The sequence below is a fragment of the Podarcis pityusensis genome (genome assembly GCF_964106645.2).
Source record: "Podarcis pityusensis genome assembly, chromosome: 2".
In the NCBI taxonomy this organism is placed as follows: domain Eukaryota; kingdom Metazoa; phylum Chordata; class Lepidosauria; order Squamata; family Lacertidae; genus Podarcis; species Podarcis pityusensis.
In genome coordinates this window covers 12,231,271-12,258,243 of record NC_138029.1, presented here as the reverse complement: position 1 = coordinate 12,258,243, position 26,973 = coordinate 12,231,271, and the positions used below count along the sequence as shown (strand labels likewise).

The window sequence follows — 26,973 nt, the reverse complement described above, 5'->3', positions numbered from 1 at the left end:
TCCCCAGGTTACATATTGCCATGTTATTGAATGTCCATTGCCCTATGGAACCGTAGAAGAGGTTTTGGGCTTTTCTTAGGCCAAACTGTTGGTTCATAAAAGACATTGGTTCCTCATAAAACCACTAGTGTGGAATAAATTCCACCCAGCAGCCTTTAGTCCAAACAAATTGGCTTATTGAACATCTTATTGACATGTCCGCGGTCTAGCACACACCAGAGGAAAACAACTCACCTGTCACCCAATGTATCTGGGGTTGGTGGAGTTGGAAATCCTCACTCTCCAGGTCATCAAGAGTCAGAGGAGTGCGGAAGCCAACTGGGGGGTCTTCTAGATATGGAAAGACAAGGGTGAACAGCTGGCTAGTAGTGTGCAGCGCCACTGCTGTGTGTTCTGGGCAATCTAGAGCACAGACAGGAAACCTGTGGCTCTTCAGGTATGGTTGGACTACAACTCCCATCTTTCCTGACCGCTGAGCCATGCTGGCTGGGGCAGATGGGAACTGGAGGTCAACAACAGCAAGAGAGCCACCGATTCCTCAAGACCTGCAGGCCTTTTATAAGGGCTTCAGTATGCATATTAAACATGTGAAGAAGGCAGAAAGTGGAACTGTGCTGCAGAGGCAAGGATGGTCAGATCTGTCCATTTCCGTTTCTAATTTTTCCAGTCTTCCATTGAGTTCTGCACATTTCCACAACAGCTGGCAATATTTTTTTTAAGTCCTCGGGGAGTTTCACCAGCATTTTAGTGCAGATTTCTCCTAATTTGGCCATTTTTACTTGCAATTTTGCCTCATATACCCATTTTTCCTAATGTTTGTATTTTCCCTAATACAATGCACTTCTGTACGCAGCTTTCACAGATGCGTACCGTATTTCTTGCTCTATAAGACTCACTTTTTCCCTCCTAAAAAGTAAGGGGAAATGTGTGTGCGTCTTATGGAGCGAATGCAGGCTGCACAGCTATCCCAGAAGCCAGAACAGCAAGAGGGATCGCTGCTTTCACTGCGCAGTGATCCCTCTTGCTGTTCTGGCTTCTGAGATTCAGAATTTTTTTTTTCTTGTTTTCCTCCTCCAAAAACTAGGTGTGTCTTGTGGTCTGGTGTATCTTATAGAGCAAAAAAATACGGTAATTATTATTATTTTATTATTTGTACCCTGCCAATCTGACTGGGTTGCCCCAATGGGTCGCACTCTTTATCCTCCTAGCCATAGGCACTACAGATTTACTTGGCTGGAGAAATGGCTTGCCAACTTCAGAGAAGCACAGATTTTGAAGGACGGCTGTGTTTCAGTCTGCGTACTATTTCACAAAGCACAAATTGTGTAGGCTGGCCTTCAAATGTGAACGGATCCGAATTTCTCCGTGACCTTAGTTACAGGTGCCTGTCAATGTGTTCACTGCCCGCCTGGCTCCCAGACTTTTATAGCCAACACTCTTGAGACAGCCAAGCAGAAAAGCAGAGTGAGTAGGTGCAAATCAGCAAAGAGATCGGCATTGCCATGGAGGCAGGGCTGTGCATCTTGGAAGAGTAAAAGGAAGGGAAACTGGGCTCACCAGGAAGAGAGCTGGCTCCTGCTTTTATGTACACCTCTGAGTCTCCAAAGGGTATACTCAATGAAGTCTTGTACTTCTGCACTAATAGCCCATTATGCAAAGAATCTGCAGTGCCTAATTCGACTTGCATTGCACCAGTTTATTCAGATTACATACACAGGTGGCTGGCAGCTGATTTCCCTTTCAATGCTTCTCGTTTTTAAAAAGCAAAATACTCCAATTATGCTTTTTAACCCCTGGAGGACCAGGAATGTGTCAAAAGTTTCCACTACGCTTAAAGGTAAAGGTAAAGGGACCCCTGACCATTAGGTCCAGTCGTGACCGACTCTGGAGTTGCGGTGCTTATCTCGCTTTATTGGCCGAGGGAGCCGGCGTACAGCTTCTGGGTCATGTGGCCAGCGAACCAGAGCAGCACACGGAAACGCCGCTTACCTTCCCGCCGGAGCGGTACCTATTTATCTACTTGCACTTTGACGTGCTTTCGAACTGCTAGGTTGGCAGGAGCAGGGACCGAGCAATGGGAGCTCACCCTGTCGCGGGGATTCGAACCGCCGACCTTCTGATCGGCAAGTCCTAGGCTCTGTGGTTTAGCCCACAGCGCCACCCGCGTCCCTTCAACTACGCTGAGGGTTGCCATATTTCAAGAAGTAAAAATCTGGACCCAAAAAAAGTTATGCTGTTTTTGGGAAGGTTGCTGATCTTTTTTTGCAAAAAGTTTGCTGATTTCACCCCACACACTAATTCCATCATTGGCATCCCGGATGTGCCCAAGAAAATCCGGGCGTAAGGCAACCCTAACTAAGCTACCGCCCATGAAAGCACTCTGCCCTGTAGGCATCACCTGGAGTGAGCATCAGGATAGCCACAATGATGACCGACGCCAGCATCGCCACTACCAACATTGCGATCCCAATTCCCTTCCAGTTGCGAGGCGGGGAGCTGCTGAACCCCATGTTCTGCGTGAGGAGGGAGAGAAAAGATCCTCGGTTAGTGCAAACCAGCTTGCTTCATTCCAAGTTTAGCTATGAGTGTTTAAGTCATCCCAAGTTAAACCAAACAGAAGAGGGCTATCTATTTCCTCCCATGAGTTACTAGACCGTACCTGCTCCAAAAACCATTGATTGTGAGATGGCCAGATAGAATAAACCATGGTACGCTTATGAACCATGGTAAGCTTATGAACCATGGTGCCCAAACCAACAAGGTGGCCTTCAGATATCCAGCCTCCATCATCATTGACCATTGGGGCTGATATGACGTTAGAAACTTGGAAGTCCAGTAACGTATGGCGGGGAGGAGTACGCTGGCTTGGCTTCTTCCAGTGGAGTTAAAAAGACCAGATTCCTAGGTGTAAACTGGATTCATGGAGTAACCTGGCTTTGCTCCCTCCGGTGGAGTCAAAAGGATTCCTAGCTGAAGCCAGGGTGTGGCTGATTTTGCATGCTGAAAGCTTCTAGGAGCCACAGGTGAGAGCTGAGTGCAGGGTAGAGGGGCCAAAGATGGACATACTACCTCAGACATGACATGTCCGCACCAGAAGTACTGCCCCTCCCCTAACATCCCATACACTCCAAAAAACAGCACCACTGATATGCAAGACTCCAGGTTTGCGATCATGGCAGGTGTGGCTGTGTGGCCTAATGGAGAAGTCATCTATATCCATGTTTTGTTGTTGTTGTTGTTTAGTCTTCATAAAAAAACATCCCACTGAGTTCTGTGAATACAGGTTGTATGGCCTAAGGCAGTCTGCTCTTCTTCACAAAGATGTTCCTTAGGCTGGGATAGGATTCTAGGCTGGCCATTTATTACTTTTTGCTTCCCCTATGGAAACCAGGAGGTGCTAATTAAAAAAAAAAAAAGGCTGATAGAGGCTAGCTCTCCTATTGATCTATAAACCCACAGGGCTTTTAAACTAATTGCCTGGCACCATTTCTGTTCTTTTCCCCCGTTGCGGGTATTTTCAGTCTTAATTAAGAGATCACTTCAGAGAGCTGCCAAAGCAGCTTGGATCAGAGCCCGGCAGGAAGAGTTCATGGCCCACCCAAGGCACATCTTTGCTCCTGAAACATTTCGACTTGGAAGCCACAGTTTGGCTCCCCATGCTGCAATGGTGGCCCTACAGCTCTCTTGAGAACAATGATTGAGAACAACAGAGACTTTGTGGGCAGCTGTTGCGTTTAAAATTCCCCACATTCAAACCTGTCCCACCCTGGGCAATTGGGTTTCCAGTCTAAGGGAGATCAAGGAACGAGCTTTTCCTACAAAGGAGGTGTGGGGAGCTTTTGGTCCTTCAGATGTTACTGGACTACAATTTCCACAATCCCTGGCCATTGGCCATACCTGCTGGGGCTGATAAGATTTGTAGCTCAGCAACCGCTGGAGGCACAAAGTTCTCCCACAACTGCTATAAAGGATGCTCCTGACCTCATCCTTGTACAGTGGTACCTCAGGTTACAGACGCTTCAGGTTACAAACTCCACTAACCCAGAAATAGTACCTCGGGTTAAGAACTTTGCTTCAGGATGAGAACAGAAATTGTGCAGTGGCAGAGCAGTGGCAGCAGGAGGCCCCATTAGCTAAAGAGGTGCTTCAGGTTAAGAACAGTTTCAAGTTAAGAACGGACCTCCGGAACGAATTAAGTACTTAACCTGAGGTACCACTATATTGGATAATCCTAGAATTAGCTGGTTTCACTATAAAGCAGGGACAATGAACCTGTGGCCCTCCAGATGTTGTGGTCCTCTAGATGTCATACAGTCCCACATCACCCCTGGCTATTGGCAATGCTGCTTAAGGCTGATGGGAGCTGCAGTCCAGCCACAGCTGGAGGATACAAAGTTCTCCACCACTACAGGACAGAATCTAAGTACAGTGGTACCTCAGGTTACATACGCTTCAGGTTACAGACTCCGCTAACCCAGAAATAGTACCTCGGGTTAAGAACTTTGCTTCAGGATGAGAACAGAAATCGTGCTTCTGCGGTGCGGCGGCAGCGGGAGGCCCCATTAGCTAAAGTGGTGCTTCAGGTTAAGAACAGTTTCAGGTTAAGAATGGACCTCCGGAACAAATTAAGTACTTAACCCGAGGTACCACTGTACTGGGCAGCTCCAGGTTGTGGGTGCTATTTAACCGAAGCAGCCTGGGCGCCCTATCACATCTGCCAACTACTGCCAAGAGCAGGATCCCACGGCATATCTGAACTGGTTCATTGCCCCTGCACCACATAGCCTCAGTAGAGGAACACTCTGCATATTCTCAAGACAACTAATAGGACTTCAGTTAATATTGGCGGGCAGATGTCGCTGGTGAGACAATCCTCATTTGTGGTAGCACCACAAGGAGTTAGGTGTCAGGGAAATGGTCAATAAATAAGATAAATTCAAGCCAGTGATGTCATGAGTCCACACTGGTCACTTTTATGCATTGCATGGGCACAATTTAGTGGTGTCTGTGCTATATAACCTAAGCTAATTCTCCTCCTTTTTCACTGTTACTTGACAGCCTTGAGTGCATGAAATTACTCTTCAGTCACCCTACCTGGGTAAGCTGCCCCTACATCTAGTAAATTCACACGCCATGGAAAGGGTTACGCAAAACCTCTCTCTCTCTCTCTCCCTCCCTCTATCTCTCTCTCTCTCTCTCCAATTTCTAGTTTATGGCCTGTTGAAAAGTTTGTTGTAGACTTAAAGGTGGGAAAGCGTTCAAAAACATAAGACACGTCCTGCAGTCTGATGCAGTGTAGTCCAGGATTCTTAGTCTTATAACTTCATTCTGCAGACCGTATAATCACCTCAGAACTGCTCAAGTATTCCGCACTAGAAAGCATCCTAAGTCCCCCCCTCTCCTGAAGCAAAGAGAGAACAGCTGCCCCTTATCTAGAATTCTCAGTGTTAAATGTACCCCTTTAAATGATGCCTTGAACAGAAAAAAGGATGGGGGGGGAAAGGGAGATACCTGTTTAGATGAGTGAGGGAAACACCGGCAATTATTCGGAGCATATAACAGGTCTCATAATACCAAACAGATGAAACATTAGACATCCATTCAGTTTTTAATTTGCTTTGGCTACTGCCCAACCATAGCAGTATCACACATTGTGAACTGCAATATAGAATCACCTTGATACAGCCAGGACAAACGTTTTGGAATGCTTTTAAAAATATCAAATAAACTCCCCAATAATGGATGTTTTTAGGCACTTCCCTTCTTCTCCACCCCACCCCCTGCCAAAGTGCGTAGGAGTACCTGTAAAAGCCTCATATAGAAGGAGAAAGCACGTCTGACCCACTATGCAAAACTAATGTTAACAATTTGGATCTAACCCGCAAAGTGCAATGTGCAAAACAGCACATGTAATGAAATCAGCTTTCAACTAAATTAGGCCCATGGGTTTTGGGGTTTTCTACCAAAAAAATACTTTCCCAAGTTTCAATACTGGGGCGAACCAGAGTGCAAAAGAAGCCCTAAAGTCTGTCTAATCCATCTCTCTCTCTCTCTCTCTCTCTCTCTCTCACACACACACACACACACACACACACACAAAACACACACACTGTTTCAGGGCAAACTGACTAGCTGAACCTACAGGCAGAACTCACCAGAGCGGTTGTCATGTTCTGATGGGTAGCAATCATGCTGAGGGTTTTTACTGGAGAGAACTCCCACCGCACAAGACAAGGAATGTATATTCTCCTCTCTCTTCGTCCCTCTGGAGATCCGTCAGGTCCTCTTGCTCTTCAGAAGTGGCAGCCAGCAACACTAGGCCATTTCTTGCAGAAACCCCCCCTTGGCGAACACTTGATATACTGACCTGAGCTGGAGAAGGAGGGGATCAATCAAGATGACAGACCGCAATCTGGGCTCCCTCAGCAAAAAGAAAAGAAATAAAGGGGGGGAAATCCTGCCAATGGCTTGGCAGGGAGCATGGCCAATTAAGGAGGATGGAAGGGAGAAAGCAAAGGGAATGTTCAGGCAGGAACCTAGAAGGTACGTTAACTGTTTAGGATACAGGGTTGGGAGGAGCTAAATGATTACAGAGGGATCCCAAGTTGGGCGGCATCAGATCCCCAAATTTTCAAAGGGCTCGAAAGCCCTGAAAAAGTCACCAGATCCAAGAACTTACTCAACGCAGGGAAGCTCTGTCAAATAGCTATGCTATTTTAGGCTGCATCAACAGAAGTACAGAGTCCAGATCAAGGGAAATAATAGTACCAGTCTATTGTGTTCTGGTCAGACCGCTCCTGGAATATAGTTGTACCTCGGGTTAAGTACTTAATTCGTTCCGGAGGTCCGTTCTTAACCTGAAACTGTTCTTAACCTGAAGCACCACTTTAGCTAATGGGGCCTCCTGCTGCCGCCGCGCCGCCAGAGCACAATTTCTGTTCTTATCCTGAAGCAAAGTTCTTAACCTGAAGCACTATTTCTGGGTTAGTGGAGTCTGAAACCTGAAGTGTATGTAACCTGAAGTGTATCTAACCCGAGGTACCACTGTACTGTGACCAATTCTGGGCACCACAATTTAAGAAGGCAGTGTCATAGATTACAGTGGTGCCCCGCAAGACGAATGCCTCGCAAGACGGAAAACTCGCTAGATGAAAGGGTTTTCCGTTTTTTGAGCTGCTTCGCAAGATGAATTTCCCTATGGGCTTGCTTCGCAAGATGAAAACGTCTTGCAAGTTTGTTTCCTTTTTCTTAACACCGTTAATACAGTTGCGACTTGACTTCGAGGAGCAACTCATAGAACGCAGTGTACATAGTAGCCTTTTTTGAGGTTTTTAAAGACTTTGGTGATTTTTGAAGCTTTTCCAAAACTTCTTTTGCAGCCATTTGGTAAGTTAAGCTTTTAAAACTTTTTTTGGGGGGGTTGGATTTTGGGTTGGGGTGTTTGGAATTCAAGGAGTTGGTGTTGGGGAGGGGTTTGCAAGAATCTGGAAGCATGTGTGTTTTTTTCTGCATTTTTATGATTTTCTGTGACCATTGGGCCACTCTGCTGTTTTTTTAAAAAAATTCTGGATTTGAATTTCTGTGTGCTGGGTGAACAATTGGGGAGGGGTTTGCAAGAATCTGGAAGCTTGTGTGTTTTTTTTCTGCATTTTTATGATTTTCTGTGACCATTGGGCAACTCTGCTGTTTTTTTTAAAAATTTCTGGGTTTGAATTTTGAAATGCTCTTTACAGTATGTGTGACTTTAAAGAGCACTTAATAAACTCTTGCTGTACCAAATTTGGCTTTGTTTGGACTTTTTTTGACCATAGGAACGCATTAATTGATTTTCAATGCATTCCTATGGGATTTCATGCTTTGCAAGACGAAAAATTCGCTAGACGAAAAAATTCGCAGAATGAATTAATTTCGTCTTGCGAGGCACCACTGTATAGCACAATCTCACGATTTCCATGTAAGTTTGTAATGGAGTTTGAAGTGGGCCACAATATTGAAAGCGGTCACCTACCCTTAACAATGGTACTTGCAAGTCCACTCCTTAGCAATTCCTCCATAAAAACTCAATTTCTCTCCAATGCAAACCTATGCATAACCGCAGCCAATAGAATTAAATGGACCCCTTTACTTAATTTTGTTTCAACTCACCTTCTTCATACAGATGATCTAAAGGCCATCCATACTGCCATTATATTACCTACTTCCGCAATTATTACTTGTAAACTGAAGCTCAGGAGTGACTGACGGGTTCAAGGGCCTATGGTATGGTTTTGTCTGGTTTCTTGGCAATTTCCACTTATATTCCACTCAGGATGTAAATGTTGCTCTAGATTCAACAAAGCAGTAAGTATTCAAAAATATAAGCATCCAAGAGAAGAATGGAGCACCAAGTTTTAAAATTCAAGAGCATAAAACAGCTGGGCAGCCAGCAACATACCTTGACCTGAGGTCAGTCCACAAAAGTGAGGCCTGGTGTAATAGCTGCCTATGGGACCGGCTCACTGTCAGCTCATTTTAAGTACATTCTGAAGCTAACCGCTCCAAATTCAACAATTGTTGTTTAGTCGTTTAGTCATGTCCGACTCTTCGTGACCCCATGGACCAGAGCACGCCAGGCACTCCTGTCTTCCACTGCCTCCCGCAGTTTGGTCAAACTCATGCTAGTAGCTTCGACAACACTGTCCAACCATCTCGTCCTGTCGTCCCCTTCTCCTTGTGCCCTCAATCTTTCCCAACATCGGGGTCTTTTCCAGGGAGTCTTCTCTTCTCATGAGGTGGCCAAAGTATTGGAGCCTCAGCTTCAGGATCTGTCCTTCCAGTGAGCACTCAGGGCTGATTTCCTTCAGAATGGAGAGGTTTGATCTTCTTGCAGTCCATGGGACTCTCAAGAGTCTCCTCCAGCACCATAATTCAAAAGCATCAATTCTTCGGCGATCAGCCTTCTTTATGGTCCAGCTCTCACTTCCATACATCACTACTGGGAAAACCATAGCTTTAGCTATACAGACCTATGTTGGCAAGGTGATGTCTCTGCTTTTTAAGATGCTGTCTAGGTTTGTCATTGCTTTTCTCCCAAGAAGCAGGCGTCTTTTAATTTCGTGACTGCTGTCACCATCTGCAGTGATCATGGGGCCCAAGAAAGTAAAATCTCTCACTGCCTCCATTTCTTCCCCTTCTATTTTTTTCAGGTGATGGGACCAGTGGCCATGAGCTTCATTTTTTTGATGTTGAGCTTCAGACCATATTTTGCGCTCTCCTCTTTCACCCTCATTAAAAGGTTCTTTAATTCCTCCTCCCTTTCTGCCATCAAGGTTGTGTCATCTGCATATCTGAGGCTGTTGATATTTCTTCTGGCAATCTTAATTCCGGCTTGGGATTCATCCAATTCAACAATAGGAAAATAAATTCTGTGATCTATGCAAATCTTTAGATGAAATATGGTAGGCAGCATTTTCCTCGGATTGGGCACTATCCCTCATGAGAAAAGTCTCCCCCCCCCCAAAAAAAAAGGTATTTTCAATGCTTTTTCTTTCCTTTGGGTCTCTTGACCAATCAAACCTGAATATTGGGGTTTGGTGCCACTGACAAGATTTGTTACTGGCCAATGGGATCCTGGCATCCTGGCGTGTTGCTAATCCATAAGAACAAATTAGGCAGGAGAGAAAATGCTGTCAAGACAGATATTCCTTAAGGTTGTCACTTAACTGGGCACTTATCTGTCTGGAAGAAGTGCATTATGATTGAGAGGACAATGGATGTGTGAGCCAGCTCTTAGGCTCCTGCCATTTCCTGGAAGGTGACTCATGAGGAGCCTGCTGTCATGGAAAAATGCAGGGAGAGTGTTCAACGAACAGGTAAGTGCAGGTCTCGCAATGTAACCCCATCCCTTAGAAGCATCAGCCACAGGAGAAAGCAAGTCATTTTATTAAAAGTGGTGATTGTCAGCCTGAGGACATTTCATTGAGGGTAACATTCAGGGGAGGGTGCAAAAAGTGGGTGGAGTTGAAATTATATAATATCCCATTCACAGCTATCCACTCCTACTGAGGAGGGAGGTAAAAATATCCGGCCCACTGGCTAGAAAAAGTTCCCCACCCAAAACCAATACTCTTAATGTCTCTAGCTGCTCTGCTTTTGATATCTCATTGCTCATGAGTTCTTCTCTTAGGGGCAAGTGCACATCCTAAACCATGATTGGCTCCATAGCATCCCATACAGAAATGTAAGGCCTGCCTTTTTCACAGATGAACTCAACTTTAGCTGCCACCTACCTTTTCGCCATTCATTTCCTCTCTACTTCAGTATCCCAATATATTCTCCTCTTTCTGTTTGATATTATGCCCTTTAAAATCATTCTCAATTCTGCCACAAACATGTTCTCTCTCTCTCTCTCTCTCTCTCTCTCTCTCACACACACACACACACACACACACACACAGTGCACTCCCTGGTCATCAAGACTTGCTTGAGACAAGGTTTGGGGCAAAGTTCTGAAGCTGGAAGTGTTGTACAGCCTGGCTTTGTAGATACACATTAATGACATTACATTTGCAGGGGGGCCAGGGATGACTGCAATTCAAAATGAAAAAAAGAAGGAAGCAAACCGGACAGGCAAGCAAAGGAAAGGCAGGACTACAAAGAAGTATCTGAAGCACTGGCAGTGTTTTTACAGCTTGATTACATTTCGTAGACACCTTGACCACAATTCACGGACAAAATACAAAACGGTTTAAAAGCCACGGAAGTCCCATGGCAGTGGAGTCCAGATCTACGTTGTTTCAGGAACAGTTCTGAGCCAGAAGATAAAACAGGTCATCCAGCTCAACTCCGCTAATGGCATTAATGGACGCAGAAAGGATGGATCAGAGCAAGTCACAGATCTGGTTTCACTCACCCCTTTTATACAAAATACATGTGAGAATAGTCTGGCATTAAGTGCCCTCGGGGAGTGTGTATGTTCAGCATTCAAACCATGAGAACAGCTCTTTCAGTGTAACTGTGCCCTCATGTGGTTACCAAAGGGTACTGCTGTACACACTCTCTCGTCCCTAGTTATGTAGGATTTCTGGGATCTACGAAGACTGGCAAGGAAAACAGGGACAGAGGCACTCTGGCAGAATTCCCTTGGCCCCTGGAAATGTGCAGAGTGCCTGCTAACTACCACAGCCTTCCCTTTCCATACACGCATATGCATTATAATCCACGTCCTAGGAAGTCCAGGTCTCGGGGAGCAGATTCTTTGACAGTCCCCTCTTGACGAGAGCACAGAAAAGACGGGATTTGGCGAGGTCTTGAGGATCAGAGGGACAGCACTGTTGGGAACACAGCGGCACCTGTCAGAGAAATATAAAAAGACAGCAATGTGTGAACCATGGAACGGCAGCCGGCAACCACCTAGCTCTAAACAACTTGTTGATAGGATCCATGTCCCAGCATCATAAAGAAGACTCTGGATATTGGCGAACCAAAGGTGGAAGGGTTTCCTGGAGGAAAGGTCAGAGATTTGAGGGATCCACATCTTGAACCAATTGGCCCGATAAACCTTTCAGGAATGCTATTTGCTCTTGGTGCCTGCGCATCACTGAAATTATTCTCCATATACAGTGGTACCTCGGGTTAAGTACTTAATTTGTTCCGGAGGTCCGTTCTTAACCTGAAACTGTTCTTAACCTGAAGCACCACTTTAGCTAATGGGGCCTCCTGCTGCCGCCGCGCCGCCAGAGCACAATTTCTGTTCTTATCCTGAAGCAAAGTTCTTAACCTGAAGCACTATTTCTGGCTTAGTGGAGTGTGTAACCTGAAGCATATGTAACCTGAAGCGTATGTAACCTGAGGTACCACTGTACATAAGATGCTCCCACTTAAGTCTCCTCCGCATATCCTATCTGCAAAACTTAACAGTTTTAAAACACAGATGTGCTTTCACCTATGCAAGATCGAACGTGCTGCCGCTGGCCCTACTTGAGGGTCGTTTCCATCACATTACAGTGGTGCCTCGCAAGACGAAAAGAATCCGTTCCGCGAGTCTCTTCGTCTTGCGGGGTTTTTTCGTCTTGCGAAGCAAGCCCATTAGAGGTTTAGCGGCTTAGCGCTACAGTATTAGCGGCTTAGCCGGCTTAAAGATCAGCTGATAAGCGGCTTAACGATCAGCTGTTAAGCGGCTTAAAGATCAGCTGATAAGCGGCTTAGCATCAGCTGTTAAGCGGCTTAAAGATCAGCTGATAAGCGGCTTAGCCATCAGCTGATAAGCGGTTTAGCGGCTTGGGAAAAAGGGGGGGGGAGGGAAAAAAACCCTGCAGGAACTCCCAAGACATTTTCGTCTTGCGAAGCAAGCACATAGGAAATTCGTTTTGCGAAGCACCTCCAAAACAGAAAACCCTTTCGTCTAGCGGGTTTTCCGTCTTGCGGGGCACCACTGTACCGTACTTTTCCGTGTATAAGACAAGCTTTTTTTTACTCTAAAAGCATGTTTTAAAACGTGGGTCATCTTATACATGGGTAGTGCGTGGGGGGAGACGAGTGATTAGTTGAAGCCGGGAGCAGGAGCTTTTCAGCGGCGATTTTGTGGGTGATTGGTGGATGCGTAAAGTGCTGCTTACGATTGCTGCTGCTGCGTTTATTCAGTGGGTGTTTGGTTGCTGCGGCAAGGGTTGCTGTGGATTGGCTGCCGCTTCGTCAACTGAGCGTGCGATTGCCGTCTGCTGTTGGTGAGCAGGCAGACGCATGTTTGCTTCAGCGACGTGAGCAATTATCAGCGTTTGCCAGTCGGGTTAGTGATTTTTTGCATTCCCCACCCCCCAAAAAAGCTCAAAAACTCTGGGCAATCCTCCCCCAAAATTGGGGTAGTCTTATACACGGGGGCATGTTATACACGGAAAAATACAGTATGTCCATGCGGAGACGGCAGTATCGAATCTGCAGCACATGTACTACTAGCTTGTTCTCTTTATAAAGATCTGCATAATGAGCTTATCGACCCTCTTCTATTACCTATACCAGGTCATTTATCTTACAGACCAACGTTACCAAGTGACAGCAAACGCAGCAAATTTTTTAACTGGGGCAATAAGAATAAGATCTACCCTCTGACTAACCTGTTTAACGCCTAGAGTAAAGAAAGCCAACTCTTTCATGTGTTTTATTTCTGGTCAAGGACAGTCATTAACTCTTTCATATGTATAGATGTAAATTCTTAGAATGTATTTTGTACAGCCAACTAATCTAGCTATATCAGTATTTTATTGCATTTGATTCCTTTGCTATGGCTTGTGGGCGACGCAAATAAAGATTCTATCTATCAATCGACATAAATTGCTGGGAATTCAAACCTTAACCAAATTCTGCTCATTGCCTGTAAGGTAAAGGTAAAGGGACCCCTGACCATTAGGTCCAGTCGTGGCCGACTCTGGGGTTGCGGCGCTCATCTCGCTTTATTGGCCGAGGGAGCCGGTGTACAGCTTCCAGGTCATGTGGCCAGCATGATGAAACCACTTCTGGCGAACCAGAGCAGCGCACGGAAATGCCGTTTACCTTCCCGCCAGAGCGGTACCTATTTATCTACTTGCACTTTGACGTGCTTTTGAACTGCTAGGTTGGCAGGAGCAGGGACCGAGCAACGGGAGCTCACCCCGTGGCAGGGATTCGAACCACCGACCTTCTGATCGGCAAGTCCTAGCCTTTGTGGTTTAACCCACAGCGTCCCATTGCCTGTAGCGGTGTGGAAAAAAGGAGGTGAGGCATACAATTCTGAAGGTGCTGACCACCCAACTATTATGTTGTGTGCATGTGTACAAAACGCAATAGGCAAGAAGGAAAATGACAGTCGCAAACATATAGATGGAAGTAGGCTCACATGTGGGCTCAGTTATCCTCAAGCACAGTCACAGAGTGCTTGGTGGAAGATTGGTGGGATTATAGAGGTGGAAACCCCAAAGAAAATGCTAAAGTTTTTTATTTATGTAACAGCAGCAGCTAGGATTTTTTGTGCGCAGAAATGGAAGGAAGAAGAAGTCCCCACTAAAGCAGAATGGATAAGTAAGATAAGGGACTATGCAAAATTAACAGCAAAATTAAGAGGATCTAATGATGAGTGTTTTAAGGAAGAATGGATGCCTTTTCCGGATTACTTAAGAGAAATACAATGAGCTCACGAGCAGAATTCAAGCAATGAGCCACAGAAGTAATTAGATTATAATATTGTGGTTACGATTTGATAGATAGGGAGAAGCAGAAGGGGAGAAACAACAACTGCATGGAAAATGGGATGGGAAGTAAACAAAAATTAGAGAAAAGACGAAATTGTGGTTTGATTGTATGTGTTAGAAATGTTGAAACTTAATAAAATGTAATTGGAAAGAAAGAAAGAAAACTGGGCCCTTACTCTTGGGGCTGCTTTGGCCATCAGGTTCAGGCACCTTCCAGTCCATCTTCCTCCCTTTCTCGTACAGGCCCTTCAGCACTTTGCGGAACTCCTCGGGCTCCAAGCCCCCAGTGCTCAGCTCCACATATTTCCTGTACAGCTGGAGGGCAGTGCGTGCATCTTCAATACTGTCGTGTGTCTCCCCTTGGATCTTCAGATCTATGGGAAACAGAAAGAATCCAGCCGGTGGCTAATGTTGCCTTGCCTACTCCCACCGCAGCAGGAGAGGGGAAACACTTCTAAGGGTTGCTGCTTAGGGCAAAGGATCTGCCCTTCTTCAGTCTATCAAATCTAGGAAACAGCATACCCAACTTTCAGGCCCTGGTATTGACCCAATTCCCTCCTCGGACCCTCCCCTCCTTGGAGCTCTGTCTGTTGATATTCTCCAGTTCGGCTCTGCGGGCTCAAATTCTCAACTCTGAATTCTCAACTCCAGCACTAGGCTGGGGGCGTCAAGGACATTTTGATCCTCTTGACACAGATGCAAAGGGAATTACTGTGCTCGAGGGAATCCTTGGCAGCAAAGTCAGGCTGGCTGGGAGATGGATAGGCACCGAAGGAGGTCTGTACTGACCCAAAAAATACCAGGCAAGGAAGCGCAGCGAGATCATCCTCTTCCTGGGCATGTGGAACAGGTAGACGGTGTCAATCACCTGGTCCCTGGGAACCTGCAAGAACAGGCGAGGTCCAGTTATATTCTGGGAGCATACGAGTCCTGAAGGCACTCAGCTAAACAGTCCTAGACTTACAAAAAATCCAGGCAGAAGCATAACACTTGCTGCTTTTAAAAAGTTTTTTCTGTTTGTTTTTTTGAAGTTTTATTCGAGTTTGGGATTTTTACATACATTATATTATCTCCTTCCAATTTTAAATTTCTCTTACAATTTTTTCCTTTCCCTCCCTTCCCACCCCCCCACCCCATATCCATTGGAAGGGTTCAAACTATTATCCTCAGCCACGAGCATAGCGTCTTTAGTTTCCACCGGATGTCTTTTGTTTCAGTAGCTTTTATCCACTGAAGATAGGGGTTCCATCTGTTCCTTATCGTGGTGGACTTGATGGTCCCATAAAAGTTTGCCAGATGAACGGCTTATTTTGGCACAAGCATTTAGAGGCAACAATCTATTTCTGTGGTTTCTGAATCTTCCTACTGTCAAGAAAGACTTTCTCCACTGATTTGTCTGCTAAGAAATCCCTGTGCGCCCCCTGTACATTGTCAGCTCCTTCACATACAGAGGCCCAAACATATATACATGAGGGACATATATGTCAAGGTTCAAAACAGAGGCAGTCACCATGATGTTGATGACCCGGAAGTCTTTTTGCAATCCATGACCCACAAACTTGACCCCGACATCGATGAGGAAGCGTAGTTTCAGGTAGGTGGATTTGAGGGTGGTGAGGTGTTTGGAGGAGATTTTGGCATCCAGATCCCCAGGCTTGATTCCCGAGTACTGAGTGAGGTAATCCACCACCTAAGAAGGGGCAAAGGAAGATGGAAAGGAAGAAAACATTGCATTCAATGCCAAGGCTTCTTTTAGTTCACAGAGAACGACAGCTCATTGTGTTCGCCTGGAGTAGGGAAACATTTTTAATCTGCTGACCATGTTCCCTTTCTGAGCAACGTCTTGGGACCACATGTCAGTGGTGGGTGGAGCAATGCGTTGAGGCAAGCAGGAGGCTTTGTCTGGCAAAAACATCAAGGAGGGTGAGGGGTGTGGCCTATGGAAAGTCCCAAGGGCCAGACAGAGAGGGCTAGAGGACCACATTCAGCCCCCAGGAACCTGTGTTAAAAAAAGGTAAAGGACCCCTGACAGTTAAGTCCAGTCGCAAACGACTCTGGGGTTGCGGCGCTCATCTCGCTTTACTGGCCGAGGGAGCCGATGTTTGTTCGCAGACAGTTTTTCTGGGTCATTTGGCCAGCATGACTAAGCCGCTTCTGGCAAAACCAGAGCAGTGCACGGAAACGCCCTTTACCTTCCCGCTGGAGCAGTACCTATTTATCTACTTGCACTTTGACATGCTTTCAAACTGCTAGGTTGGCAGGAGCAGGGACCGAGTAATGGGAGCTCACCCCGTCACAGGGATTCGAACCACTGACCTTCCGATCGGCAAGCCCTAGGCTCAGTGGTTTAGACCACAGCGCCACCCGTACCTCCCCGTGTTAGCCCATCCCAAACAGCTTTCTGCATGCCCATCTCTCACCATCCAGGACTGTAAGGACAAGGACTGGGCTTCACAGCACAGCTACTGCCATGTGGAATGGGGATAACACTATCTTATAAAGTTCTTGAGATGAAGTGAGTCGGGGACCAACTTGTCTAAAGCCTCCTTAGTAGGGAGAGCCAGATGAGCTCTGCAAGGTTTTCGCAGAGAAAGCTGCCTACCTGTTCTTGCGTGGAAATGTAATCATCGATGAAGGGAACGCCCTCGTTGGGACCCTGCCCCCTCACACACGTAATCCTGGCCACCGACATCTGACTGGGCTTTATAGTGGATTTGGTCCCGTCACTGCGAAGCTCAGCTTCCTCCTATTGTGTATTTTCAAGGGGTGAACGAATTATGTTCTGTGTGGCCTCCTCACAAAGAAGAGCTCCCATTGGCCCTTTGAAGAGGCTGCTGCTCAAAGGCCTACAGGCGAGAGGTTCTGGAACCTTCCGGTCCTCCCAACCTGACCTCTCCCCTCTCCCCGCAACGCAATGCCTACCTCGTTGAGGGTGACAAATTCAGCATCCAGCCCCACCAGGTCCCCCACCTGGGGCATCTCATTCAGCATGAGCGGGATGAAAGTGGCGTGACACTTGCGCTGCTTACGGGCGAGCGAGGCCTCGGCGAGCAGCACACTGGCTTCGATAGGGTTCTTAACTGAAAGAGGGAAAGAAAATCTGAGATCAGCTGTTGTGCTCAGTTCCAGGGTGCCTTCTGAGATGGCAGTCTGAATGAAGAAAGCAGCCCAGGGGAGTCCCACAGGAGGCCTCGTAGGTACAAGCTTCTAATATACAGTGGTACCTCAGGTTACATATGCTTCAGGTTACATACACTTCAGGTTACAGACTATGCTAACCCAGAAATAGTGCTTCAGGTTAAGAACTTTGCTTCAGGATGAGAACAGAAATCGGGCTCCGGCAGCGCGGCAGCAGCAGGAGGCCCCATTAGCTAAAGTGGTGCTTCAGGTTAAGAACAGTTTCAGGTTAAATACGGACCTCCGGAACGAATTAAGTACTTAACCTGAGGTACCACTCTACAGTTACAGTCATACCTTGGGTTACAGACGCTTCAGGTTGCGCGTTTTCGGGATACGGACACGCCGAAACCCGGAAGTACCGAAACGGGTTACTTCCGGGTTTCAGCGCTCACGCATGTGCAGAAGCACTAAATCACGCTTTGTGCATGCGCAGACGCGCTGAATCGCAACCGACACATGCGCAGACGCGGCGCTGTGGGTTGCAGACGCTGCAGGTTGCGAACGTGGCTCTCGCACGGATCACGTTCGCAACCCGAGCGTCCACTGTATATCCAATTTCTCGAAAACAGTGTAATCAGCAAGAAAAAAAAGGCTGGCTTATTCAAACCTACGTGAGGAAGAGAGGGCCCAGAACAGTTTAAAGGAAAACCCGCCAATATCACAGGGCCAATTCAGCTAGAGGATTTACAGTAATGAACCACAATACTTTAAAAGTTCGGGATTTTCCTGTTAAGATTGTATCCAGAGCACAGGTGTTCCAGCACTGAAGCGGATCACATCGATCCCTTGTGACACAGGAAACATGCCAAAAGGGATCCGATGGTATGTAACCAAGCTCTGTCAAGCAGATCAAGTTTACATTCCAAATTATTCAAGACACATGGACACTGTACAGCAGAAATGCCAAAAAACATTGGTGCCTGCGGAATAATCAGGACACTTGGGGCTGTGTGGCGAAGTGGTCTGTTTTACACAGCGGCCTGGGAGCTACACCAAGGTGCCAAAGTTTCACCCCAAAGCAGTGGTTTCTGGTCTGCATCACAAACGCAGACGATCCTTTTCGTGATGTAGTGATGATCAGTCGGTTTCACTTCCTCTTGATTTCAACACAGTTCCTTGCAGAACCCACTCAGCTTTGCCCCCTTAATCTCTGTGGCATATGACTACCTCACAACAACCCATCCCTTGTGAAGGAGGGGAGAGCTATTTTGCTTAGTGTTAAAGGGATGTCTCACTGGAATTTCCTACTTGGCATCAGGATTAGGCAAAACAGGGAGGGGACACATGTGGAGGTCAAGATATGGGGGCGCAGGGGCTGTGAGGGAGGCTGACAACACAGGGCCTGCTTCAGCCACAAAACTATTTATCAACAGGGCAGAGACAACGCTTTCCTCCCTGGTCAATGAAAATTCAAAAGCAATGGCTAAATTATCATATGAATACATCAAATATGTGAATAACGGATCAAAGATGAATAACCAAGTGGTGATGTAAGACACTGACTGCACGGGGAGGGGGGAAAAACAGGCACCGTATTTTTCGCTCTATAAGACGCACCAGACCATAAGACACATCTAGTTTTTGGAGGAGGAAAACAAAAAAATATTCTGAATCTCAGAAGCCAGAACAACAAGAGGGATCGCTGCGCAGCGAAAGCAGCAATCCCTCTTGCTGTTCTGGCTTCTGGGATAGCTGCACAGCCTGCATTCGCTCCATAAGATGCACACACACATTTCCCCTTACTTTTTAGGAGGGAAAAAGTGAGTCTTATAGAGCAAAAAATACGGTATTTCCTGAGCCACACTGTGATGCCATGCTTGCTACTGGAAAACAGGCAGAGCTATATCTAAGGAGCTCATTTAGGTATCAGCTCTCCACCAATGTTTGGAAGCAAGGCCCGTCCGTGTTGCTTTGACCTGGTTATGTTGCTGAGCAATGCAATACCAGCACTGTCTGTCCATACTCCACCAACCATGGTTGGAAGGTGGAGCATTGGTTTAAGAACCCTAGCTGCCCAGGGAATCTGCAGCAGGCCATGGTTGAACCTGGTTCTGCTGAGCCCCCGAGTAGTATTCCCATTTTTTGTTGTTCCAGAGTCCAGCTCTTTCCATGTAGTCAAAGGCACACATGCGCACACACTCACTGGTTAAATTGTACTTGGAGTGGAGGTTCCGCCGCACGTAATAAAGGATGGCAGGCACCTTCCAGCTCATGTCGAATTGCACGGCCTCACACTGCAAATTCAAAAGCAAATAATAAATAAAAAAACAACAATGGGAGCATCATGCGCATTTGAGTTGTGTGTTGTTCTGGGGTTGTCTTCTTCCCTATTGTTTGTTCTTATCCATCAGAAAAATATGCAACTTCTCCACGGCAAAAATCAGGATGCATTGGCATTATTTTAATCTACTTCTTAATGTTTCTTACACTGTGTAATTTTGCGCTAGAACGGGTGCCTGAGCTAGTTGTCTTGTAAATGGAGACATATTAGAGGTTTTTAAAACAAGCTTTTAGCCCATGTAATTGGAGAAAGAGTTTGGAAAAGTACACGGACCATCTCCAAAAAGGCTCTGGGCTTCTGTTAGGAAATCTCTTATGCTCTGCATTGGGCTGGGGAATCTGTAACCCTCCATGAATGTTGATGACTGGGGCTGATGGGAGATGGAGTTCAACATCTGGAAGGCCACAGATCCCTGCCTTTTCCCGACAGACATTTCCCCCCTTCCCTGCAAAACCTCTAGGGCTGTTGCCTCCGCTCCACACCAAAAAAGTTCTACAAAATGTGAGGGTCAGAAAAAGCGTGCAAAGTGGAGTTGATGCCAAAAAAAAAAAAAAAAGCTTATTTACGTACCTGTTACTTATGTATAGAAATTGAGAGCACAGGGTATGAATCGTCTTGATCTCCTTACCTTATCCACAGGCTCAATGAGAAAGTCATTGAAAAGGTACCACTGTTGGTGTGTGACACCCTGTGCAAATGGAAGTTGCAAGATATATGTCAATGGATTACCATTTTCAGTTACAGATAATGAATGAATCAGAGTCACACAGGTACGACTGCCTATAGCCAAGGCAGCTCTATGACAAATATGACAACAGAAAAACAAGCGGGTTCTCCTAAGGCAGCCTTCCCCAATCTGATGCCCTCCAGATGTTCGAGTCTATAAATGTCATCAACCCTGGCCAACATGGCTGATAGTCAGGAATTATGGGAGTTGTAGTCCAAAACATCCAGAGGGACCAGCCATGGGAAGGCTGTAACACCACTGATAAGATAGGAGAATTACAGATTGGTGAATGCAAAATTCAGTGGGATGTACTCTCTTCTGATTGGCTCACCTCCTTCCTTTGGTGGTAGGTCTCCCCCACTTTTATGTGCCCCACCAGGCTGCCCCCAGTCCGGGAGTCCAGAATGTGCACAATGGTTGCCATAAGGTCATAGACGTACGTTGACTCCTGGTCATCCAACACAGTCAGCTGCAAAGAGGAAGGTGAGTTCATCAACTGGCTAGATTTCTTTTCAGTTATTTTAAGCAGCAAGACAAAACAAAACTGGCAAACACTGACACACTGTACGCCAGGCCTTTAAATTCTAACTCCAGGGATCCAGCCTTTCTGAAATCCTGTTGCAATGGCTGCACAAACCAGGATGACGTCCCCCAGGCTAATGGACCACCTTGGGCGTTCATGGACTACCTTAGGCAGATTCTCTCACAGCATTTTAAAAATTAAATTTAAAAAATTAAAATTATTTTAAAAAGGGGGGTGGAAAGAAAAGGATTATAATCACTTCCATATTAAATATTTTTATCAAACAAGCCTGGCTGAATCTGCTCACACTGATAGACAGACACCTATTTGAGATGGGGCGGGGGGCGGGGATATTTTGGAGGATGCTATTGGATCTGCATAATCCTGCTTTCCGTTCCTCCTGCAGTATGGGCCTTTCCCTTCCTATCTTACCCAGAGGGATCATTTCACCTGCTTTACAAAAGTATTCCCAACATATGAAGTGCTACCATGCCCACTTATCTCTGGGCTAAACCTAACTCCTTCACTCTTCCCTCATATGACTGAGGAGCTGAATCAAAACTTTTGAAGTCGCAAGAGGCAGAACTTCTTAACTGCAAGAGCCACTTCACAGGTTGCAGGAGCGCACAGTAAATGTGTGCCTGGGAGCTTCCTGGCGTGTATTCTACTTCATATTTTCATTTACCCAGCCCTCCATTTACAATCTCTGCTGCTGCATCAGCTGTTAGTCACTGCCTTGAAAGATCGCATGACAATTGTACAGGAAGGGGCCAAAACTGTTCTACATTCTTCCATCCAACAATTAAAATAATTCTGTACCGAGGTAGCAAATGCCACGGCACACCTGGAGAGGCTGCCCTTAATTGTATCAAAGTGAGCACTGCACAGAATTCCTGAGAAAGCATTTAGAAACCAGGCACTATGGGGCGACTTTCTTGCCAGAAGTGATGACGTACTTCTGTGCTTTCATCCCAGTTGTAAACCTCCAGTTCCTTGTTCTTGGAGAGCTTCATCTTGATAGAATAAGGAATCCAGATGTTCTTCAGCTCTTCAATGGAGGTATAAGAATGCCCTCCCTCTGCCATTCCCAATTCGTTCCTGGAAGGCAAGAAAACACACAAACAGGAGGATTCGTACAATTCAATGCAGTCTGAGCTTTTCTGAAAGTTGTTTATCATCATCAATCTTTATTACGGTCCAGAGACCCAACAAATCGTTACAAAGCAATGCACAAGTTGTTTATACAGAATTCTAGATACCCTAAATATGATGTTCCACGTTTCCCAATCTGTACTCTCATTGTCATTTTACTGCTGCAGTTTTCTGCTCTGTGCCCTTTCTGCTGCATAACGTAGTATAAACAAAACGGAGGTAGACATGATATCGCCTTTCAACCGTTAAAAAAAAAATCGCTAAAGGAAGGGTAAGAACACAAGTACTACTGAATTGGTAAAGGTAAAGGGACCCCTGACCATTAGGTCCAGTCGTGGCCGACTCTGGGGTTGCGGCGCTCATCTCGCTTTATTGGCCGAGGGAGCCGGCGTACAGCTTCCGGGTCATGTGGCCAGCATGACTAAGCCGCTTCTGGCGAACAAGAGCAGCGCACGGAAACGCTGTTTACCTTCCCGCTGGAGTGGTAACTATTTATCTACTTGCACTTTGACGTGCTTTCGAACTGCTAGGTGGGCAGGAGCTGGGACTGAGAAACGGGAGCTCACCCCGTCACAGGGATTTGAACCGCTGACCTTCTGATCGGCAAGTCCTAGGCTCTGTGGTTTAACCCACAGCACCACCCGCGTCCCTTGATTGAATTGGAGAGAACAAAAAAAAAAGAAGGCTTTTCTAGACAAAAAAAAGTAGAGTTTTTATTCTAGGAAGCACACCTAGTTGATAAATGCTTACCATTCCCCAACAGGTATTTCTCTACTTTGAGGGAGTTCCAGACCACCTTTCTTCATCATCAACTTCTTAAAGGCATACTGAAAATAAAAGGTAAATAAAGGTAAAAATATTCCAAAAAAATTATCACTGTATCCAATTTCTTCTTCAACACAAACTTTCTTCTTGACTTCCCACCCCTCCTTTCCTGATGTTTGTTTTTTACTTCTTTTTATTAGCTGTTTCACAACACATATGTTTTATCTCAGCTTCCTCGTTAGTTCTTTCAGTAATCCACTGCTTATATTTCAAAGATCTCAATAAACGTACAGTCAAATGCCAAGTGATTTCACTTAACGCAAAACCCTGACTACCTCCTCATGCCAGTTCCAGGAGCGAGTCAAGATGAGGGGCCAGGTGGAATGTTAAAAAAAAGGTAAAGGACCCCTGACAGTTAAGTCCAGTCGCGAACGACTCTGGGGTTGTGGGGCTCATCTCGCTTTACTGGCTGAGGGAGTCGGCGTACAGCTTCCGGGTCATGTGGCTAGCATTACTAAGCCGCTTCTGGTGAACAAGAGCAGCACATGGAAACGCCATTTACCTCCCCTTCGGAACGGTACCTATTTATCTACTTGCACTTTGACGTGCTTTTGAACTGCTAGGTTGGCAGGAGCTGGGATCATACAACAGGAGCTCACCTGTCAACCTTCTGATCGGCAAGCCCAAGAGGCTCAGTGGTTTAGACCACAGCGCCACCCGCATCCCTAGGTAAAATGTTATACTGTGCCAAATAGAAGGTAGGTAAAAGGCAAAGGACCCCTGGATGGTTAAATCCAGTCAAAGGTAACATTGGGGTTGCGGCGCTCATCTCACTTTTCAGGCCAAGGGAGCCACTGTTTGTCCACAGACAGCTTTCTGGGTTAAGTGGCCAGCATAACTAAACTGCTACTGGTTCAACGGAACACTGTGATGGAAGCCAGAGTGCACGGAAAAGCTGTTTACCTTTCCGCTGGAGCAGTACCTATTTATCTACTTGCACTGGTGTGCTTTCAAACTGCTAGGCTGGCAGGAGCTGGGACAGAGCAACGGGAGCTCAGCCCGTCGTGGGGATTGGAACCGCTGACCTTCTGATCAGCAAACCCAAGAGGCTCAGTGGTTTAGACCACAGCGCCAACCCACTCACCGCGCACATCTGCCCTGCCTCCAAAACCTCTGGCCATTCACATGGGGTTTCACATCTGAACAAGGGCCCAAGAGGATATTCTCAGATTGTGAGGTCCATTTCCCAAATCTTATTTTGGAAACAGACAACCTTGACATGAGCTTGCATGTGCTAGATTGTCTGCACATACACCTTATTTGAACAACCAGTGAGGTTGGGAGTTGGCATTGCTGGTTAGCAGGGTCTGTGTGTTTGTGTGTGTTTGTGTGTGTGTACAGTGCACTCTTGCTCCTGCTCCCCCATAGTAGGCAGGGAAGCAATCAAAGTATTGAGTGATCTGGTTTAAGGGTGCCCTCGAAAGGCAACTGAATGGAAACCGAAAAGAAAAAGAAAAAGGCACTCTCCTATACCTCTGCCTGCATCTTCCAGAATTCTGCCTCCTTGGAGCTGTTTACTTCACAGTTAATGACCAAAACATCAGGCAGGCAGCGGATGTTGCGGGTCTGGACCTTGAAGAGCAGAGAGAAGATGTGCAATGTAAGAGCAAGTGACACAGATTCATGCTTGGTACTACTGTTGCAGCTTTATTTTACAGCAGTGCTTCCCAAATTTGGGCCTCCAGCTGTTGCTGGGACTACAACTCCCATCATCCCTGACCTGCTAGCTTGGGATGATGGGAGTTGTAGTCCAACAACAGCTGGAGACCCAAGTTTGAGAAACACTGTTTTTGCAGTCACAAGGAATGCAAATTGATCTAATAATCTCTTGCTTTTTAACAGATGGCACCACCAGAGGTTTCCTAAGATGCCGATGGCTGAAGTGAGCGGAGATGAAATCATATTTACCCCCTAGAATTTCTTGCCCCGTCTGCGGTATCAGCTTAAGAATTTAAACTTCCCAGCGTAAGGATGCTTTATCTGAGACCGTACTAGCTGGAGACCTGGAAACTGATAGAAACTTTGGGGTGGTCAGTTCTCTTATCAAGTGCTCTGCAGTGCTTGCGTTCTCAGGCCCATACTGGCTGATGCAGCCTTGCAAGACACATTAGATTCCCCTGTATCAATGCTGCAGCCCTGGTCCAGGTAGTCCATTCACACGGGCTTGCTCTATGCAACTGTTCCCTCCCCACTTACCGTGGGTTGGTATTTCTCGCAGTTTTCGCACCAGGCTTGGGTGTTCTGTTCCAGGCAGATGCTTCGCTTTAAGATCTGAGCAAATTCATAATCCTTGATTTTATCTTAAAAGGAGGGAAGGAAAAAAGGAGGGGATTTTAATTTCCAAAAAGATCAAATCAAGAAGTACCATATTTTTCGCTCCATAGGACGCACTCCTTCCCCTGCAAAAATGAAGGGGAAATGTGTGTGTATCCTATGGAGCGAATACAGGCTCCTTGGCTTCAGCGATAGCAACGCGAAGCCTCCAAAGCACAGAGGGAGAGCTCCCCCCGCACTCCGGAGGCTCTGGGTTGCTTTCGCTGAAGCTGCCTGAAGCCCGCGGAGCGCAGGGAACTCCCGCTGCACTCTGGGGGCTTCAGGCAGCTATCCGCAAGCCTTCGGAGTGCAGCAGGAGTTCCCGCTGTGCTCCGAAGGCTTGCGGATAGCTGCCTGAAGCCTGGAGAATGAGAGGGGTCGGTGCACACCTATCGCTCTTGCTCTCCAGGCTTTGCTTCGCTGGAGAGGCGCTTAACAGTTTTCCCTCTGTGCGCAGCGCCCCTTCAGTGAAGCGGGAGGAGAAATGGAAGGGGCTCCATTTCTCCTCCCGCTTCGCTGAAGGGGTGCTAAGCAGAGAGGGGGATAATTTTTTTTCCCCTGTTCTCCCCCTCCTATGGTCCGGTGCGTCCTATAGAGCAAAAAATATGGTAAAACTTAACCAGAAGAACGCAGAAGAAAACCCTAACCCTGCACCATTCTACAGATGCTCCTATCCTATTTTGAGAACCCTAGCCAGTGCCTTTCCAGGCAAGTTGTTCCAGCCCCATAAGCTTACAAGAACCAACTGAAAGGCAACAAGCCCACACCTTCTGCCCCTGGTTTAAAGAATGAAACAATCCCCATTCCATTCAACTCTGTGCTTTTCCCACCCATGCACTCTAACCCCTTAAAAGTCATACCGTTGCTCTCAGGGTAGGACAACGTAAAGAGGAGTGTGGATGATACTCGGACAGTCTCTTTGCCACAGCGGCACATGCTGCAGTTCTCCACTTCACAGCTGAAAAGCTGCCCGATGACCGAGTCCCCTGAAGATCCGAAGTTGCTAGAAAAGACAAGGCAAGATCAGCAGAGTGCCGGGTTCAGTATTTAGGAGGGGGATGCTGAAACACCTCTGCCAGTTACTTCACAAGACAACAGCTTCCAAACATAGCTAAGTTGGGATTGTTGGGCCCTAACCATTTTCAGCTTTTCAGCCCAATCTTAATCCCTAGCCGGAATTAAGATTGCTGGAAGAAATATCAACACTCAGATATGCAGATGACACAACCTTGATGGCAGAAAGTGAGGAGGAATTAAAGAACCTTTTAATGAGGGTGAAAGAGGAGAGCGAAAAATATGGTCCAAAGCTCAACATCAAAAAACGGAAGATCATGGCCACTGGGCCCATCACCTCCTGGCAAATAGAAGGGGAAGAAATGGAGGCAGTGAGAGATTTTACTTTCTTGGGCTCCATGATCACTGCAGATGATGACAGCAGTCACGAAATTAAAAGACGCCTGCTTCTTGGGAGAAAAGCAATGACAAACCTAGACAGCATCTTAAGAAGCAGAGACATCACCTTGCCAACAAAGGTCCGTATAGTTAAAGCTATGGTTTTCCCAGTAGTGATGTACGGAAGTGAGAGCTGGACCATAAAGAAGGCTGATCGCCGAAGAATTGATGCTTTTGAATTATGGTGCTGGAGGAGACTCTTGAGAGTCCCATGGACTGCAAGCAGATCAAACCTATCCATTCTTAAGGAAATCAGCCCTGAGCACTCACTGGAAGGACAGATCCTGAAGCTCAGGCTCCAATACTTTGGCCACCTCAT

The 26,973-nt window shown here is 46.5% G+C and overlaps 2 protein-coding genes across 5 annotated transcripts in view; both read right to left on the bottom strand.

The window, feature by feature from the left end:
* Positions 1-9,124, bottom strand: part of LOC308470883 (inactive dipeptidyl peptidase 10-like) — a 57,523-nt gene extending 48,399 nt beyond the window's left edge. Inside the window, exons 1-4 of one of the 2 annotated variants that reach the window (XM_080994504.1) lie at positions 8,146-9,124; positions 6,156-6,372; positions 2,399-2,513; positions 235-330 (exon numbers count right to left, since the gene is read on the bottom strand). In XM_080994504.1, the coding sequence (XP_080850630.1) occupies positions 235-330; positions 2,399-2,513; positions 6,156-6,191 (247 nt within the window). In that variant the 5' untranslated portion in view covers positions 6,192-6,372; positions 8,146-9,124. Of the gene's footprint in view, positions 1-234; positions 331-2,398; positions 2,514-6,155; positions 7,060-8,145 lie in introns of those variants that run through there. The other variant, XM_080994503.1, reaches the window with a different exon arrangement.
* A 781-nt stretch (positions 9,125-9,905) lies between these two features.
* Positions 9,906-26,973, bottom strand: part of PAN2 (poly(A) specific ribonuclease subunit PAN2) — a 34,602-nt gene continuing 17,534 nt past the window's right edge. For all 3 annotated transcript variants that reach the window (XM_080994409.1, XM_080994410.1, XM_080994411.1), the window contains exons 13-26: positions 26,063-26,205; positions 25,086-25,189; positions 24,363-24,461; positions 22,815-22,891; positions 21,869-22,010; positions 20,721-20,858; positions 20,291-20,350; positions 19,525-19,615; positions 17,124-17,281; positions 16,804-16,947; positions 15,712-15,891; positions 14,991-15,084; positions 14,378-14,575; positions 9,906-11,330 (exon numbers count right to left, since the gene is read on the bottom strand). In XM_080994409.1, coding sequence (XP_080850535.1) covers positions 11,296-11,330; positions 14,378-14,575; positions 14,991-15,084; positions 15,712-15,891; positions 16,804-16,947; positions 17,124-17,281; positions 19,525-19,615; positions 20,291-20,350; positions 20,721-20,858; positions 21,869-22,010; positions 22,815-22,891; positions 24,363-24,461; positions 25,086-25,189; positions 26,063-26,205 — 1,663 coding nt within the window. In that variant the 3' untranslated portion in view covers positions 9,906-11,295. The remainder of the gene's footprint in view (positions 11,331-14,377; positions 14,576-14,990; positions 15,085-15,711; positions 15,892-16,803; positions 16,948-17,123; positions 17,282-19,524; positions 19,616-20,290; positions 20,351-20,720; positions 20,859-21,868; positions 22,011-22,814; positions 22,892-24,362; positions 24,462-25,085; positions 25,190-26,062; positions 26,206-26,973) is intronic.